Here is a 16,967-nt window from a genome sequence, read left to right as displayed (position 1 = left end):
TGTGAAGTGCAGTTATGCCTGTTCCAAAGGGGATTAATTAGCATGGCCTAAAATGCTGAATAACTAACTTTTAAACATGCTGTGTATCGATGCAAGGCTCTTGAAGGCAAATAAATTTATCCAATGTATGATCCCTGTTAGACATACCCCAAGGGACAGAATAGTGGGGGTTTAGTTTAGGTTTATCCTAGAGAAAGTTAGCTGCCTGCAGTTTGTGCTCTTCATTCAAAGGAACAGAAGCTGTGAACATTCTGTAAACAAATTGCACTAATATCTTGATTTTGCCTCACCTATTTTCCAGGAGGAAAATTATGATGCCTTTCCTAGCAAAATTAAAGAGCGCTCTGCTAGAAAGCCTCAAGACACCTAATGTGTGTTATTACCTGGAAAAAGAAACATTTCATACCTTTAGTTGAGCCTGAAATGCACTTAAAAAAAAGTCTGCCTAACATAGGAATTAGCATCTTGTGTACTCTCTTATCTGCAACAGCAGCCAATTCAAGTTGCTTCAGGGGAAGGTTCATGAAAACCTGATATAAGCAATTATGAAAGAGAGAAAGTTGATTCCTAATTCCCATTTTTTTTGTCCAGTAGAAGTGTTACTATCACCTTCCAAATTTTTACAATCCTTACTGTATCTATGGATATTATCAAAATCCACAGATGGCCAATTCTTTTTAAAACCCTTGTCACATTACTGAATCAACTCATATGAGAATGCTACAAATATAAGAAGTTATCTCAAAGAAGTAGGCTGAATATTTGTGTGCATCAGAGAGGTTCAGGTGCAGAATAAGTTTGGGGCTAAGATTTAGGGTCACTAATATTTCATATTAATCTAATCATCCCTAATTTAGAAAAAGAAAATAATGGTTTCGGAAGATCTAATATAGTCTTGTGGGTAAGCAGAATTTTTAAACTTTTTGCACTGCAAGATTTGCATGAAAAACTACAATAGTCCCAAAGGTAAATTTAGAGTGGAATAATGCATAGTTATTATTTATATCTTTAAGTATTTTTAGTCTTTAGAACAGATTTTATATTAACTATATCGTAAAATAGTAACACAATGTAGTAATGCTTTATTGTACATTTGACTTCTTTTTTTTTAAAGTTTCTCTTATAACTGTTTTAAATTCTGTTACAAAATTTACATTTGAATACATTAAGACCTGGCTTAAAACCAACAGCCTATTTACACTTTCAATTTTGCTCCTGCAAATAATTGTGAACCTAATTAACTTCTGGCACAAAATGCTGGCACTTACAGCTCTACCAGATTTGCAGGTGTAATCATGTAGTTAGATGTCTAACAGTCATCACTTGCACCCACAGTTAATTGCACCTCAAGTTATTTGTAGGCACAAAACTGGAAGCTATTTCCAAAAATGGAACCATTAAGTATAAGCCATCTCATGTATTCTGCTGCAGTGAAGTACAATACGATAATACCCTAACAGCCATTTGGAATTTCCATGGTTTTAAGGAAAACATTATTATCTGAATGTACTTTTTGTGGTTTAACTTAATTTAGTTTTTTCAAAACTAGGGTTAATTGCCACCTGCTGTGTTATACGCGTCTAGTTTGTTCAAGACTTACTAACAGCCTTAATTAGTCTAACTTTAGTCAGATTAATACTTCTGCATCTCAGCACTTGTTGTGCTCCATGCCACAGGGTACTGCAGAAGAGAAAATACTGGTTTATGCACAGTTTTGTCTGAAAAATTTACATGGCAGGATGGAGGGTAAATAGGAATAGAGTTTGCTTTGTCTAGAAAGCCTTGTAACCGGAGACATATTTAAATAATGGGGGGTACTGTTCTTCTCAGATATTAAACTGACAAGGGAAGGAGTTCCCAAACTGCCAAATTTGCCTCTAGATGCAAAATGCCTCAACATTTGGGAGAGATTTAGAAGCAGATTTATTACTCGACCTTTTACAGAAATAGTGCCTACTGGGAAATTCATATTTTGATTTGATTTAGACTGGAAAAAGGTAGCCAAGTCACTAGGCCTGATGAGCCCTGACTCTCAGTTGAGCTGTCCCCAGAGACCCAAAACCAGAACTACTTTTGCTCACCTGGAACTATAACTATTAAAGCCACTGTACCTAAGACATTCACAAACCTTTACCTTTCTTGCTGGCCCCAGTACAATATCCTTTCTCTTAGGCATTTGTCTGAATGCTTATTGGGACTCACTATGGCTAGTATCAAGAAGGCCTTGTAGCTGAAGGACCTAGTTTGTTTACCTTTGTATTACTGTACACCAGGCACAGTCTGGAATGCTCGGAGTCCGGTGTATTCTAGCACTGAGCAGCCATAAAAATTACACATTTGTGAATGTTCCATGGTTCTATTTACAGAGGGTAAGACAAGACACTACTTTTTCATACTAATAAAACCAGAAATATAGTAGGACTCAAACTAGAACTAGCAGAAAGATTTAGGGGGTTAGAACCATCCCAGACACAGGCTCAAGACTGTCCTTAGCACATCCTTGAACATTTTGTCTCAAAGCTTTGTCTGCTTTTAGTGTCTCAAGGCAAAAGAACTTTCCCCAACCTGTCTCTAAATGGAAGGGGAGACATTTTCTTGATCTTTGGCGTGTTTCCTCCACTCAGTGACAGCCAGTCACTGGAAGTTGTAGCCACCCTGGGGCCAACTCAAAAATATAGTTGATTTTCCATCTCAGTGTTTATCTAGCAAGCGTGTTCTTTGGATCTATCAGCTAGTTTAGTTTTTCAGTCGGGAACAAAATGCATGTAAAGCCCATATACATATGTATTTCATACTCACTGATATAAACTATTGGAGAGCATCTGCCTCTCTTGGAACTCAATAGATGAGTGTTGATGCATTCCAACACAGGAGCAAGAATTAATAAGGGTATGATGCTTATCACATTCATTGCTGCAATTGGCAAGAGAAATCCATTCACATTCAAGTTGGAATTCATGGCCTGAAGATAATATCCTGAAGGAATCTGCATTGGGGGAAAGACTGTTTACTAGTATAGTAGTTTTGGGGTTTGTTTGCTCTTTTTTTGCAAAGACAAAATTCTAATATTTTTGAAAATCTCTTCCAGATGGAACTTGTTCCATGCTCTTCTCCCAACAGAAATGGAAGTAAACCAAATAAATTTGCAGATCTGTTACTAGACTCTCAAAGAGAAGGCCCATCCATAACAAAATTAATTAATTGCCTGCCTGATGTTGTGATGCTGTCATCCTCATCATCTGAGGAGATCTAAATTTTTCCCCTCTTTTTCAATTGTCCCACAGTATAACAGGAACAGAAGATACAACCATTGTGTATCACCTTGTTTTGTCTATCCCCTGCTAGAGCTATTGATTGAACACATGGTAGTCATTCAAGTAAAGAACTTTTATTTGCTTTGTTTCTATTTAAATAGAATTTCTATTTCTATTTAAATAGAATTAAACAGCTGCCAGGCCTCCCATAGGAAAGTGAGATATGAAATTATTTTACAGAAAAACACAAGCAAGAATACAAAAGCAGCAGTATTTTTTTAGATACCCCTCAGCCAGTTGTATCTATGCCAATCTGATGCACAGGATGACTATTTGGCCAAGCTCTCCAACCATAATGAACAGCATTTCTCTGAATTTCTAGGTCAGTAAATGAAGAAACAAACAGATAATTGGAAGGTGAGAAGCCACTAATGCCATTTCCCTAAAGGCCAGTAAAATCAAAGTCTGTTTATAGGACCAGATATGTGTGCCCCACAGCAACAGAGGACAGTTTGTACTTGTTATGTATCTTATACATGAAGATCTAGTTACAAATTTTATAAAGTCACTCATATCTTTATGGTATCAGAGCAGCTGTAATCAAAGAAACAAGTCTCTTTCTTGTCCAGCTTGCTACTTTACAAACATCCATCAATAAAACCTCACAATCCCTACATGAAGGTGGGCAGTATCATTAATTGCCATTTCACAAACTGATGGGGAAAGAGATCGGAGACTTGTCCAGGTCTCAGAAAACAGTTAGATATAGAACCTAGAGCTTGACTCAGTACAGCTACGTCTACACGTGAAGCCTACATTGAAGTAGCTTATTTCGATTTGGAGACATCGAAATAGGCGAATAACGTCTACACGTCCTCCAGGGCTGGCAACGTCGATGTTCAACTTCGACGTTGTGCAGCACCACATCGAAATAGGCGCTGCGAGGGAACGGCTACACACCAAAGTAGCACACATCGAAATAGGGATGCCAGGCACAGCTGCAGACAGGGTCACAGGGCGGACTAGCGCTTCCGGGGCAACAGCTAGCCGCTCCCTTAAAGGGCCCCTCCCAGACACACTCAGCCTGCACAGCATGCGGTCTGAGGAGCCATAGGCACACAGACCCTGGGCGACGCAGGCATGGACCCCCAGCAGCAGCAGCCAGAGGTCCACCCAGCCCTCCCGGCAGGAGCAGGGCTCGCCCTGATCCATGCCATGCGGGAGGCAGATGAGCACCTTCTTGCTACACCGGAGGAGGAGCTGCCCCCAGGGCAGCAGGGCTCAACCCCCAACCCTGCAGCACCCCGCCCCCCCCCCCCCGCCTCACACGCCGGCGGCTGTGGAGCTACCCCACCAGCACCGACTGGTGAGAGCGGCTGGTGCTTGAGGAGTGGGACGACGACCGCTGGCTCAGGAACTTCAGGAAGAGCCGGCAGACATTTATGGAGCTGTGCCAGTGGCTCACCCCCGCACTCAGGCACCAGGACATTGCCATGCGGCGTGCCCTTCCTGTGGAGAAACGGGTCGGCATCGCTGTCTGGAAGCTGGCCACTCCAGACAGCTACCGATGCATGGGACAGCAGTTTGGTGTCAGCAAGGCCACCGTCGGGGCTGTCCTCATGGAGGTAAGAGGACCCACGGGGGGAGGGCAGGGCAGGGGAGGGGGGCCCGGGCAGAGGAGGGCAGGGCAGGGGAGGGGAGGGGAGGGCAGGGCAGGGCCACTCACACCCTGCTCACCCCTCATTGGTGCTCTCCCATGTGCTTTCCCTGCAGGTTGTGCGTGCCATCAACGCCATGCTCCTGCACAGGCTCGTGAGGCTGGGGGACCCAGATGCCACCATCGCGGCCTTTGCCACACTGGGCTTCCCCAGTTGCTTCGGGGCTCTGGATGGGACTCACATCCCCATCCGCGCCCCGCATCACAATGGAGGACGCTACATCAGTCGCAAAGGCTACCATTCTGTCGTCCTCCAGGCCTTGGTGGACAGCCGGGGCCGTTTCCAGGACATTTATGTGTGCTGGCCTGGCAGCACCCACGACGCCCAGGTTTTCCAGAACTTGGGCCTGTGCCGCCGGCTGGAGGTGGGGACCTACATCCCCCAGCGGGAGATCCCTGTGGGGGACACCACCATGCCCCTCTGCGTCATTGCAGATGCGGCCTACCCCCTCCGGCCCTGGCTCATGCACCCGTACACGGGCCATCTCTCCGCCAGCCAGGAGCACTTCAACCAGCACCTGAACCACGCGTGCTAGATGGTGGAGTGCTCATTTGGCCACCTGAAAGGACGCTGGAGATGTCTCCTCACCCGCCTGGATGCGGGCCCCAACAACATCCCCCAGATTGTGGGTGCCTGCTGCGCCCTGCACAATTTGGTGGAGAGCAAGGGGGAGACCTTTTATCAGGGCTGGGGTGTGGAGGCCGGCAGGGCCGACCTGCAGCCACCCGCTGCCCCCAGTCGCCAGGTGGACCCCGAAGGGACCCGGGTCCGGGAGGCCCTGCGGGCCCACTTCGATGATGAGGCCACGGGGTGAACTCTGCCAGGCCCCCCACTGCCCACCCCTTCCTCCACAACACTCCCTGCCCCTACGCCCACACCACGGAGCACCCAACTGCACCCCCCCCCTTTTCCTGGACAAATGACAGCATGCACTTGTGGCTGAACTTAAACTGGTTTTTCTTTTAGAACTTTTTTTTTTCTTTAACTATAATTAAAACAAGAACAAACTATATACAAGACCTCTTCTAACAAAAGTATTCTGTACAAATAAAACAATAATAAAAGGGATTGCACATAATGGATACGTTGGTCAATAAAAAGAAAACCAGGGATGATAAGGAAGGGGAGAACTATTTACATGGGGGGGACGGGGCAAAGGGGGGGCACAAATATAAATGAAATGAGTCAATAAAACAATCCTCTTTTTGGACTTATATAACTATATACAAGGGGGGGGGCCACGTGCCAGGCCCCATGCCCCTAAAGTCTGGCACTGGGGGTGGGCGGCCGGGAGCCCCGCCTCGGCCGCAGCCCTGTCCGGGGCTGGCTGGGGGCCGGGCAGACCGGAAGATATGACCGGCGAGTCTCAGCTGGCCCCAGGTGTCCCTCGGCGGTCCGGCCCTCGCTGGCGGATGGCGGGGCGACGGCGGACGGGACGGCGACGTGCGGAGCAGCAGGTGGTGCGGCGGGTGGAGCAGGCAGGGTGGGCGCTGCGGCGGCCGGCGCGGCATGGGGGGCCAGGTAGTCCACAAGACGGTTGAATGTCTCCATGTAGGCCCCCCATGCTTCTTGGCGCTAGGCCAGCGCCCGCTCCTGCAGGTCCAGGCGGCGTTGGTCCACCCACAGGCGCTGCTCCGTGACCTCCAGCTGCCGACGATGGATGGCCAGCAGCTGGGGGTCCGTCGCCGTCGGGTGCTGTTGCGGGGTCCGCCGTCTAGCCCGTCTTCTGGTCCTTCCGATGGTGCAGCTGCGGAACACAGGAGGAGGGGGGGAAGAAGAATGGAGACAGGCGTTAGTGTGGGCCCCGAGCCATGACCCTTGTCCCCCTACCCCTGTGCTGCAGGTTCCCCATCCCCATCCCCGGGAGATGCTACTGGGATGGATGGGGTTCAGGGGTCCCCCTGCACTGCACCCCGTCCCCTGGTGGGAGTGACTCTCACTTCACCCTGCAGGGTCTGACAGGAGAGGTTTCTTAGGCCACAGATGCCCGGTTTCTCTCAGGAGTGACCGCACAGCCGTCAGAGACAGTCCTTCCAACCCGTCCTGGGGAGAAGACCCCAAGGGGTGCCCCTCTGGGGTGTGGCTTTCCCCCTCCTCAGGCTGGCTGCCTTCCAGCTCTCCCTTCCCCTAGCCTCTACCTGCAGCCCCCACCCCGATTCAAAGCCAGCTCGGCTCCTCCCTCCTCTTTGTTCAGGGTAGAGATGTCACCTGCCAGCTCTAGCCCCAGGATCATCCTTTGCCCCTGGGAGCTATTCAGCTTGTTGCTCATATCTAGCCTGAGTCTCCCTTTTGCACTCCCCCCACTCCATCACATGCTGCTGCTGCGGGGTGTCCCACCCCATCCTCCCGGGGGACCCTCGAGGTTCCACTCCCCCCTGCCCCGGGGATGGGCCATGGCACTGTTGTGCGGGGGTGAGGGCAGGGGCTGATGCACTGCTGTGAGGGACATGGCCCTGCTGTCCTTGGGGCCATGGCCGTGTGGGCATGTGGGGAGCCCTGGGCACATATCTATTACCCCCGCCCCTCAACCCTGGGGGTGTACACCAGAGGGGGGTACATACCTGTCGGTCCACTCCCACGGTCCGGAGATCCCCGGGAGGCGGATGCCTGGCTGCTGCTCCGGGAGGGCGGGAGGAGGATCTGCAGCCCGGACTCTGCAGAGGAGGATCCCCCCTCCTCCTCCTGCCGCGATGGCCCGGGGGCGGGCTCCAGGGGGGGCCCCCGGGGTGCGGGGCTTACCTCCGGGACGGACTCCGGCTGCAGGGCCTGCTGGGGCTCGTTGGCCGAGGTATCAAGGGTGGCCAGAGGGGAGGAGGTGTGCTGGCGGCCCAGGATGTCCCTGAGCTCCCTGTAAAAGGGGCAAGTGACGGGGGCAGCCCCAGATCGGCTGGCCGCATCCCGGGCCCAGGCGTAACCCTGCCGCAGCTCCTTAACCTTACTCCTGACATGGTCAAGAGTGCGGGCAGGGTGACCCTGGGCGGCCAGGCCCTTGGCCAGCCGAGCGAACGCATCCGCGTTCCGCCTCTTGCTCCCCATTACCTGGAGCACCTCCTCCTCGCTCCAGAGCCCCAGCAGGTCCCGCAGCTCGGCCTCCATCCAGGAGGGGCCCCGCTGGCCCTTCCCAGCCTGGCTGCCGGGCTGGCTGGCCTGGCTGCTCTGGCTCCCCTGGGGGGGGCTCCCCTGCAGGGGGCTCCGCTGGGGGGGCTGCCGGGCAACCATGGCAGTTGCTGGACCTGTTCTGGGTGGCTGAGGGACGTGCAGGCTGGCCGCCTGTCTAGGCTGCCGCCTGCATGTTCCCTCAGCTTCCTGCACAGGAAGGGAGGGGGAGGGGACCTTTAAGGGGCCGCTCCATGCGGCCACCATTGAGCTGAGGGACTGGAGAGAGCATCTCTCAACCCCTCAGCTGATGGCTGCCATGGAGGACCCCGCAATTTCAACGTTGCGGGACGCGGAACGACTACACGGTCCCTACTTCGACGCTGAACGTCGAAGTAGGGCGCTATTCCTATCTCCTGATGAGGATAGCGGCTTCGATGTCTCGCCACCTAACGTCAAAGTTAACTTCGAAATAGCGCCCGACACATGTAGCCATGACGGGCGCTATTTCGAAGTTAGTGCCGCTACTTCAAAGTAGCGTGCTCTTGTAGACACGGCTTACATGGACCACAGCCTATGTCTTCTACTTCTGCTAAATATCTCAGTGAATCCAATTACCTGCTGATAAACCCAATGGAAATCAATTCAATTATATACATTTGAGTGAGAATCTCTGCTATGATACATACATGAAACAAATGTTTTTAAATTAGCTATTTTGCCCTGTAACTCAGTCTGATGACCGTAAAATTGAGGTCTGAAGAACTTAGAGTCACAGACAACCCCATGCTGCTTCTTATAACATCATCATGCTAATTTCAATGTCCTGGGGAGATTCCAACTCCAAAAACTACTTTCCAACTACCTATGCCCCTTGCTGCTTCAGTTTGATCTAGCGTTCAATTGCTGTCCTAAAAGGGTGTTCAATGTTGTTGGGCATTCCTAAAGCAGTTGCAATGTTTTCACCTTTGAGGTGTCTGCAAGTCAGTGGCGGACAAAATAATTCTTATGTACTGAAAGTTTGTTCACTACTTTAGGATTATACAGAATGTAAAATCTCTTTTCAAAAAAAACAAACAAAAAAAACGCCAAGATTTTCCATTCTTCAGCTTGAGACAATACAAATCATGCACAATTTAAAGTGCACAAAGGAGCTCTCAGACAGGTTGTTGTACAATGTATAGACCCCTAGTATCCATAGCCAAATGCCCAGGAGAATCAACATAAACAGTAATTAAATTATCTATTGGACTCAGACACACAGATCTGAGCACAATACAGAGAAAGCACTACTCAGCTTAACAGAAGCTATATTAATGTATTGTCTCAGCAAAGAAAAAGTTCAAGCCTGGAAATTATTGCTTCTTCTGCTTCAAGTACAACAATCATCCCTTTCGAAAAGTTTGAATACCTTTCCCAATACATGCCTGAATATTCTGACTATAAATCAATGTCAATAGAGGCTCATTTTCCCCTTGTAGTGGCTAGTAATGTCAAGTGTCAACAGCAACTTTTTTATTTTTAGGACAAGGCTGTCTCAGGAATGACTGTCAATAATAGCAGTATAATTAAGATATGGTATTTTAAGATTTTTTTTTCCTCAAGCAGCCTAGCACTCTGCACTAATTTTAGCACCAATCAGTGGAAGTGAAGCTCAAAGCTGGCTCAGTAACATACAGTTACTCAAGTTGCCACAGGGTAAACTACCTTGAAAACTTCTGCTTCACCTGTAACACCCAGTCAAAAATGACTTTGTCGGAATCATGTCTGCCTAAGTAGATCTGCATGACACTTTCATATATATATATGACACTGCTTACCCAGAAGCAGAGAGAGAGACCTATATGTAAGCTGTGAAAGAAAGAGTCACTTCATCTACTGCTGAAATGCACCTACCTCTGGAGTGGACACACCCACAACACACATCCCTCCTTCAGAGGATACAGAGATACAATTAGGATGACGGAGAAAGTCCAAGGTGCAAAAATCAAAAGAGTTATAATTTGTTAAGAAAATTGGAGATAATGATATTTCCAACAAACACTGATGTTTTGTCTTTAATAAATCACAACTACATAGGCCCTCTCCTGAAATGCAGTGCTTCCAGCAGCAGAGAACCCTAGCCCTGGGCACTAGACCAATAACGATTCAAATTAAAAAGTAGCATGTGCTAGTCTTCTTGCATCACTTGACCTCTCTCTCTCTCAAGTGCAGACTGAGTCAATCATCCTTAGTTTATGAGAGTCAATGGGACCATAGTCTGAAAAGTTTTAGTATATCAAGTCCACTGCACTGGTAAAGCAGCTGCTGAAGATGGTACCGAAAAGCTACATAGAGGGCCTGTCTACACTTGCCCCCAGCTTCGAAGGGGGCATGTTAATCAGGGCAATGGAAGATTACTAATGAAGTGCTGCAGTGAATATGCAGCACTTCATTTGGCTAATTCTCCCCCGTGGCAACTTCAAAGCGCTAGGATGCGTTCAGCTGTGAGCACATCAAAGTGCCCGCGCTCCTTCAAAGTGCCTTTGCTCCCCAAATTTTTGAGGAGTAAAGGCACTTTGAAGTGCCCGTGGCTACACACATGCCTGTGCTTCGAAGTTTGACACTTCAAAGTTGCCACGGGGGAGAATTAGCCTAACGAAGTGCTGTGTATTCACTGCAGCACTTCATTAGTCATTTCCCATCGCCCTGATCAACATATCCCTTCGAAGCTGTGGGGCAAGCGTAGACCCAGCCATAGTGTTTTGTCATACATTAGTGATCATGCAATTTAGGATTAAAAGCTTTGCTCACCTGCATAACGCAAATTCGGTATGGAATTTGAAAGGCAAAGAGCGGAAAGAGCTTGACAAGCAATTTAGTGCTTTCCACTTGAGTTTCACTGTACCAGCCACCATGGTTTTCCTTGGCATGATCTAACCAGCTGGCCACATCTCCACGAAGGTGGTAATATCTCACACAGCACATTTTCAATGCATTAGCAACTACCCCAAAAGTTGTCAGCAGGGAACTACCTGCAAATGATAGAGACATCATGCATCAGTACAATTTACTTGCTGCCAAACCGAAGACAAGCTAAATCACTTTTGTAACAAAATACAAGATAGGATTTGCCTTGCTTATTTCCAAAGGATGCGGCTGATCAGATTTGTTCCAACACATTCATCTTTACAAGACAACTTGAACACATAGGGCCAAGTTTGCTTGCAGCATACACCCTAAACTACCCTGCCGAAGTTATAAAAGTTTTTGCCTGGTCTTCTTTAGAAGGATGATGGGTTTTTTGCAACCTGTTAACACTTTGGAATGACTTAGTGTTATGGCTGAGCAGGTACTATATTAGTATTTTCTTTTTGAACATGTTTTGTATTGATTTGATCTGCAGAGGTTTCCATTAAATCCAGCTATTGTACGCCAGCCAACAACATTGTTAGTTAAAGAAGGAGGCACTGCTGAGTTGAGTTAAGGCTCAGCAGAATGGTAATAGGATAGACAGCTTTTAGTGGTCTTGTTTCAAAGTTAGCCCAGGTTAGTCGATATTAAAAATATTACCTTCTGATGGCCCTGGGAGAGTCTGTCTGAACTAAATCAGGAGTTAGGTCAAAAACCTCAACTACAATAACCATCCCTGTTTGTTTTCAGAGAAACCAGAAATATTATGGAAACTTAAATGGGAAAGATGGTTCAGTCACACAGACCTAGCCTAAAACTTGGGAGACTGGGGTTACGTTCCTGCCCTGCTTATGTGACCTCAGACAAGTCGATTATTGTCTGTGCCTCAGTTCCCCGTCTGTCAAATGGGTTAATAGAACTTCTTTACCTGACAGGGGTGTTTGAGGCACTCAGATAAAGGAGGAGTAAGATGAGTATGGTTGGTTGGTCAATAGATAGATCAACAGATAAATAGAGAGGGCTTTATCCCACAAAGCTCATTCCAACCAGGGTTGAGACATACTGACAGAGTGGTGTGAAGTTAATTTGCACTGTTGCTATCTAGGGTCTATTTCTTTTACCGATGATGGAAGTCATATCCTGATTAGGCACTTATCATAAATGCTTCGTTTATTCACTCAATGTCAATAAAGTAGTAAGAAAGCAACGGCTATTGGTTAAACAAGATTTAAACCCACTCCCTGCTTAGTATCCACAGCTGGACTGTTGGCATTGACAAACAGTATCTTCCTTACACAGAGGGAAATCGAGAATATGGATCCAAGTCAGCAAATATGGAGTCTTCTGGCTGAAACTCTTATTTTTCAAAAACAACAACAACAAAACTAAGAAAAAGCCGTCCTTACAGTAGTGATCAAATTAAGATAAACTGATGAGAAAAAAAAGAAAGCAGAGCGAGAGAGAGAGAGAGAGATTTTGGATTCTCTTTTCAATACTAAGAGGGGTTTTACAAGTGAAAGTGAACGTGAGAGAACTAGTGTAAAGGTACAGTTTGCACCAGCTGTCGGTTTGAGGCTCCTACTAGCTATTTGATGTTTACACGTATGGGCTGATTTCTAGCTTTTTGCACCCTGATTGACATTGTGTCATTACAAAGAAAGCATTAACTTCTAGCAGGTGTTAGTCCTGTGAGAGGTCAGGAACCCTAGACTCCTTTTAAAATCAGTCTTTTCAGGAGACTAAGGTCTTAGACAGCTGTAACCATCTATTAAATTGGTGGAAACAATGAATGCAGAAAAATGTTACACCCTAAGAAGTGTTTACTCTGTAACAGATCTAGTGTACTGCAGATGACATCCAAGACCATTTTTATTCCAATGGAAGGAAGATTTAACATGGATGACAAGTTATTGTTGGGCACTGACATTTCAATGCATTTCTTATTAGACCAATTTCCCTCCTCATAATGCAATTTGAAAAAAATCAACCATCTATGAAGATCTAGCAAATATTTTGTTCTTCACAAGAGTAAGAATCCAATGATATATTTACTTGCAGGACAGTAGACCCCCGCTTTGTGTGGACTCGACTTACGTGTTTTTATATTCATGTGAGCTGAGTCTGTGGGGACCCTTCTTTCTTGTACCCTTCCTTGCTGCTTACCCCAACACTCCCAGCCAGCTCAGGGGCTCCTTAGGAGGGAGCTCCTGCCTTGTGGCTGGCCAGCTCTGCAATGCCAGTGGCAGAGATGGGCAGGGATGGCTGGAGCTGCCTGGGACCAAGCCATGCCATGGCTGGGCGGGGGAGGAGGGGCAGAGGGGTGCCATGGCTGCTTTGCCACTAATATTAAAACACAAAAAAGGAAGCTTATAAGAAGTGGAAACTTGGACAGATGACTAAGGAGGAGTATAAATATATTGCTCAAGAATGCGGGGAGTAATCAGGGAGGAAAAAGTACAATTGGAACTGCAGCTAGCAAGGAATGTGAAGGGTAACAAGAAAGGTTTATACAGGCATTTTAACAAATAAGAGGATGATCAGGTAGGGCGTGCAGCCCTTACTATATGAGGGAGGTAACCTAGTGAACTACAGACTGGTCAGCCTTACCTCAGTGCTCAGAAAAATCATGGAGGGGATCCTCAAGGAATTCATTTTAAAGCACTTGGAAGAGGGGAAAATGATCAGGAGCGGTTAACATGGATTCACCAAGGGCAAGTCATGCCTGACCAATCCGATTAGCTTCTACGATGAGGTAACTGGTATTGTGGACCAATGACCTCCTGAGGTCTCTTCCAACCCTGGGATTCTATGAGTAATCAGGGAGGAAAAAGTACAATTGGAACTGCAGCTAGCAAGGAATGTGAAGGGTAACAAGAAAGGTTTATACAGGCATTTTAACAAATAAGAGGATGATCAGGTAGGGCGTGCAGCCCTTACTATATGAGGGAGGTAACCTAGTGATCTACAGACTGGTCAGCCTTACCTCAGTGCTCAGAAAAATCATGGAGGGGATCCTCAAGGAATTCATTTTAAAGCACTTGGAAGAGGGGAAAATGATCAGGAGCGGTTAACATGGATTCACCAAGGGCAAGTCATGCCTGACCAATCCGATTAGCTTCTACGATGAGGTAACTGGTATTGTGGACCAATGACCTCCTGAGGTCTCTTCCAACCCTGGGATTCTATGATATTAGTGATGCCAAGATTCACCCCTTCTTTTTAAGGAGAATAATTCCAGAGAAATACACTCTTTGAATTTTGACATTAATCAAAGCGGTAGTTCAGAAAGGTATGGGGTAAGAAAGGCAGTCGAAGATGGTACAGAAATCAGGATGTGCAGCGCTATCTTTGCATTAGATATCAGTGCTATAGATGTAACCATGTACTTCAGTATGTCTCAATATTATTCATGTCCAGATTTTTAATAATTCCTTGGAAATGTTCATCTGTATAGACATTAAAATAACTTCTAGAAAGCAATCTTCCTCCTTCTTTATACTTAAAGCCTATGGCTCTGATATTCTGCTACACTGACCTTAATATAATCATGAATATCCATGCTACTTAATTACAATAAAAAGCCTACATTGTATGCTGGATCTTAGAGACATTCCCCCCACCTCATCTTCAGTCACCTGCTAGGTCTCAAAAGTATAGCAGTGAGAAGAAATGCAAATGAAGTTAGTGCTTGACAGATAAACATAAAGGAATGCATGGCTCACATTGGAAATGCTACCTTAAAATAAAAAGGTTGCATGCATAAAATAATTTCTTTACAGCACTTATGGATTTAAATTGTGACTCTAGAGCAGTGTTTCCCAATTTTATTTGGCCACAGAACCCTCTTAAATTCAAAAGAATTTTGTGGAATCCCTAACAACAGTCATATATGGCTTAAATCCTCTCTGCCCCAAACCCATCCCCAGGATTAACCCACTTCAGCTCCAAAGTGGCCCCTGGGACTAAGCTATCCACCCAAAAGGTCTCCAGCCTAACCCCACCTGAACAAACTCTGCCCAAGTTAGCTCCTTCTGTTACCTCATCCAACATGGTGGAGAAATCTAGCCACTGCTGCTCCTCTGACTCTAGTCCCAAGGGCCCAACTTCATTGGGTGCTCTCTGGCAATGTGAGAGGATAACGCGGGAACCTCAGGATCCATCTGGATCCCCTTCCAGATAACCAGAGGCTTCGTTTGACCTGCTCCCATTGCATGTATGCCACCTACTTTGTGAATGAGGAGCTCTCTGTGGCTCCTTGCCCTGCTGCCACTGAGATAATGGAACTAAATCCAGTTGGTTTAACAATTGATACCTCTCACTGCACTGCCAGCCACTAAACCAATTAAATTTAGTTCTACTGTTTCCATGGTGGCAGGGCAGGGAGCCTCAGAGCATTCAGCAGTGGTAGCTGCAAATGACTCCTTAGAGTTGCATGTGGTGCCAGAGCTAAAAGGTTGCTGATTTCTGATCATTTTCTCGCAGAACCCTTATTTTCACTTAGCAGAACCCAGGGGTTCCGCAGAATACCTTGTGGGAAACAGTTCTCCAGAGAATTTCCAATTTAGTCATTTTAATGGAAGGAGTCAAGATAAGGATTAAAAGCTCACACAATATTACCCCAAAATGGGAGTCTGTTGAAACTTTGAAAATATTAATTAAACCAAACAACATTCATTAGGAAAAACATTAAGCAATGATGAACAAACAAACAAGCGCTGCCTCTGCTGACTTTGAAGATAAATTAATATTTTTGTCAGGTTACCAAAAAGTTCTTGGTATCACTTGTTTTCTTTGTTGTTAAGACAACAAGGAACTGACCAAATCTTGCTGGCAACCTCAATGCTGTGATTTTTCCATAACAGAGAGGCAGGCTCAAGCTGCAGCATTGTAATTTGTATCAACAAACTTCTGTGGGTGAAAGGGTTAAAGTTTTTAGTTTCACCCAGGTCTTTCTCAGCTCTGTAAAACTTGAAAGCTTGTCCTTTCCACCATCAGAAGTTGGTCCAATGTAAGATGATATCTCATGCACTGTACCTCATATCCCATCACCAACCTGGCTAGAACACTGACAACATCCATCAAACCTGTTTTTCTGTTAACTGTATTTTTCCACTAATCAAACATTCAGGGTTTATTTTAACATTAACTATTTACTCTCTTTTTGGTAGATTCATTTCTTGCATCTGGTAGAGTCCCCCTCTTCCTGCTGCATTGCATTTTACAAGTTTTACTATTACACGTTACAAGTTACAAAGAAGAATCAAAATACTTTGACGAGTTGCTATTAAAACATTACATTTGTTTTAAAACATACTTAGAGCTAAAACTACACCCATCTAAAACACACCTGTTAAAAACAGTTCAACATTTCTAATTTTTGGAATCGTTCGGAATTATGAACACCATAGTTATGAACTCACCAGTCAACCACGTAAGTATGCAATTAGGCAGTAGCACGAACACACACACCCGCACTCACGCACATATAATGCAGAATTGTGTGAAATATAAGCTACTAAAATTTTTAAAAAGTTTTGACAAGGTAAGCAAACTTTCTGTGCTTGTTCCATTTAAACTAAGGTGATTAAAAGCAGAATTTTTCTTCTGCATGTAAAGTTTCAAAGCTTTGTTTAATCAATGTTCAGTTGGAAACTTGAAAGAACCCATACTGTTTTGTTCAGAGTTACAAACATCCTCCAGTCCTGAGGTGTCTATAACTCTGAGGTCCAATTGTAGTAGCTTACACTGCAGCAATGATAGATTTAAAATAGAAAATCTGTATCTGACTTCCAGTGATGCAGCCATCTCCTGTTATGCACCCACTTTAACTGGTTTTGTATGAGCCTGTGTGACGGTGTGCTCATACCCTGCACTAGGCTGAAATGGGTTAACATCCCACTGTGGGCAGAGGAAATCTCGCCTTCCTGACCATACTGGACATGTTTGAAGTACTGTACCACTATAAAAGGAAGCACCTCCATTCAGTCTGGGGTGGGCACCAGAGAGT

At 46.0% G+C, this 16,967-nt stretch overlaps 1 protein-coding gene across 1 annotated transcript in view; it reads right to left on the bottom strand.

The window, feature by feature from the left end:
- SLC15A5 (solute carrier family 15 member 5) overlaps nucleotides 1–16,967 on the bottom strand; it is a 66,345-nt gene that overhangs the window by 26,409 nt on the left and 22,969 nt on the right. The window contains exons 5-6 of the mRNA XM_074983741.1: nucleotides 10,862–11,082; nucleotides 2,800–2,986 (exon numbers count right to left, since the gene is read on the bottom strand). Coding sequence (XP_074839842.1) covers nucleotides 2,800–2,986; nucleotides 10,862–11,082 — 408 coding nt within the window. The remainder of the gene's footprint in view (nucleotides 1–2,799; nucleotides 2,987–10,861; nucleotides 11,083–16,967) is intronic.

Source organism: Carettochelys insculpta, chromosome 1 (assembly GCF_033958435.1).
Source record: "Carettochelys insculpta isolate YL-2023 chromosome 1, ASM3395843v1, whole genome shotgun sequence".
NCBI lineage: Eukaryota > Metazoa > Chordata > Testudines > Carettochelyidae > Carettochelys > Carettochelys insculpta.
Note: the sequence above shows the minus strand (reverse complement) of the source record. Positions and strands in the feature narration are given on the sequence as shown.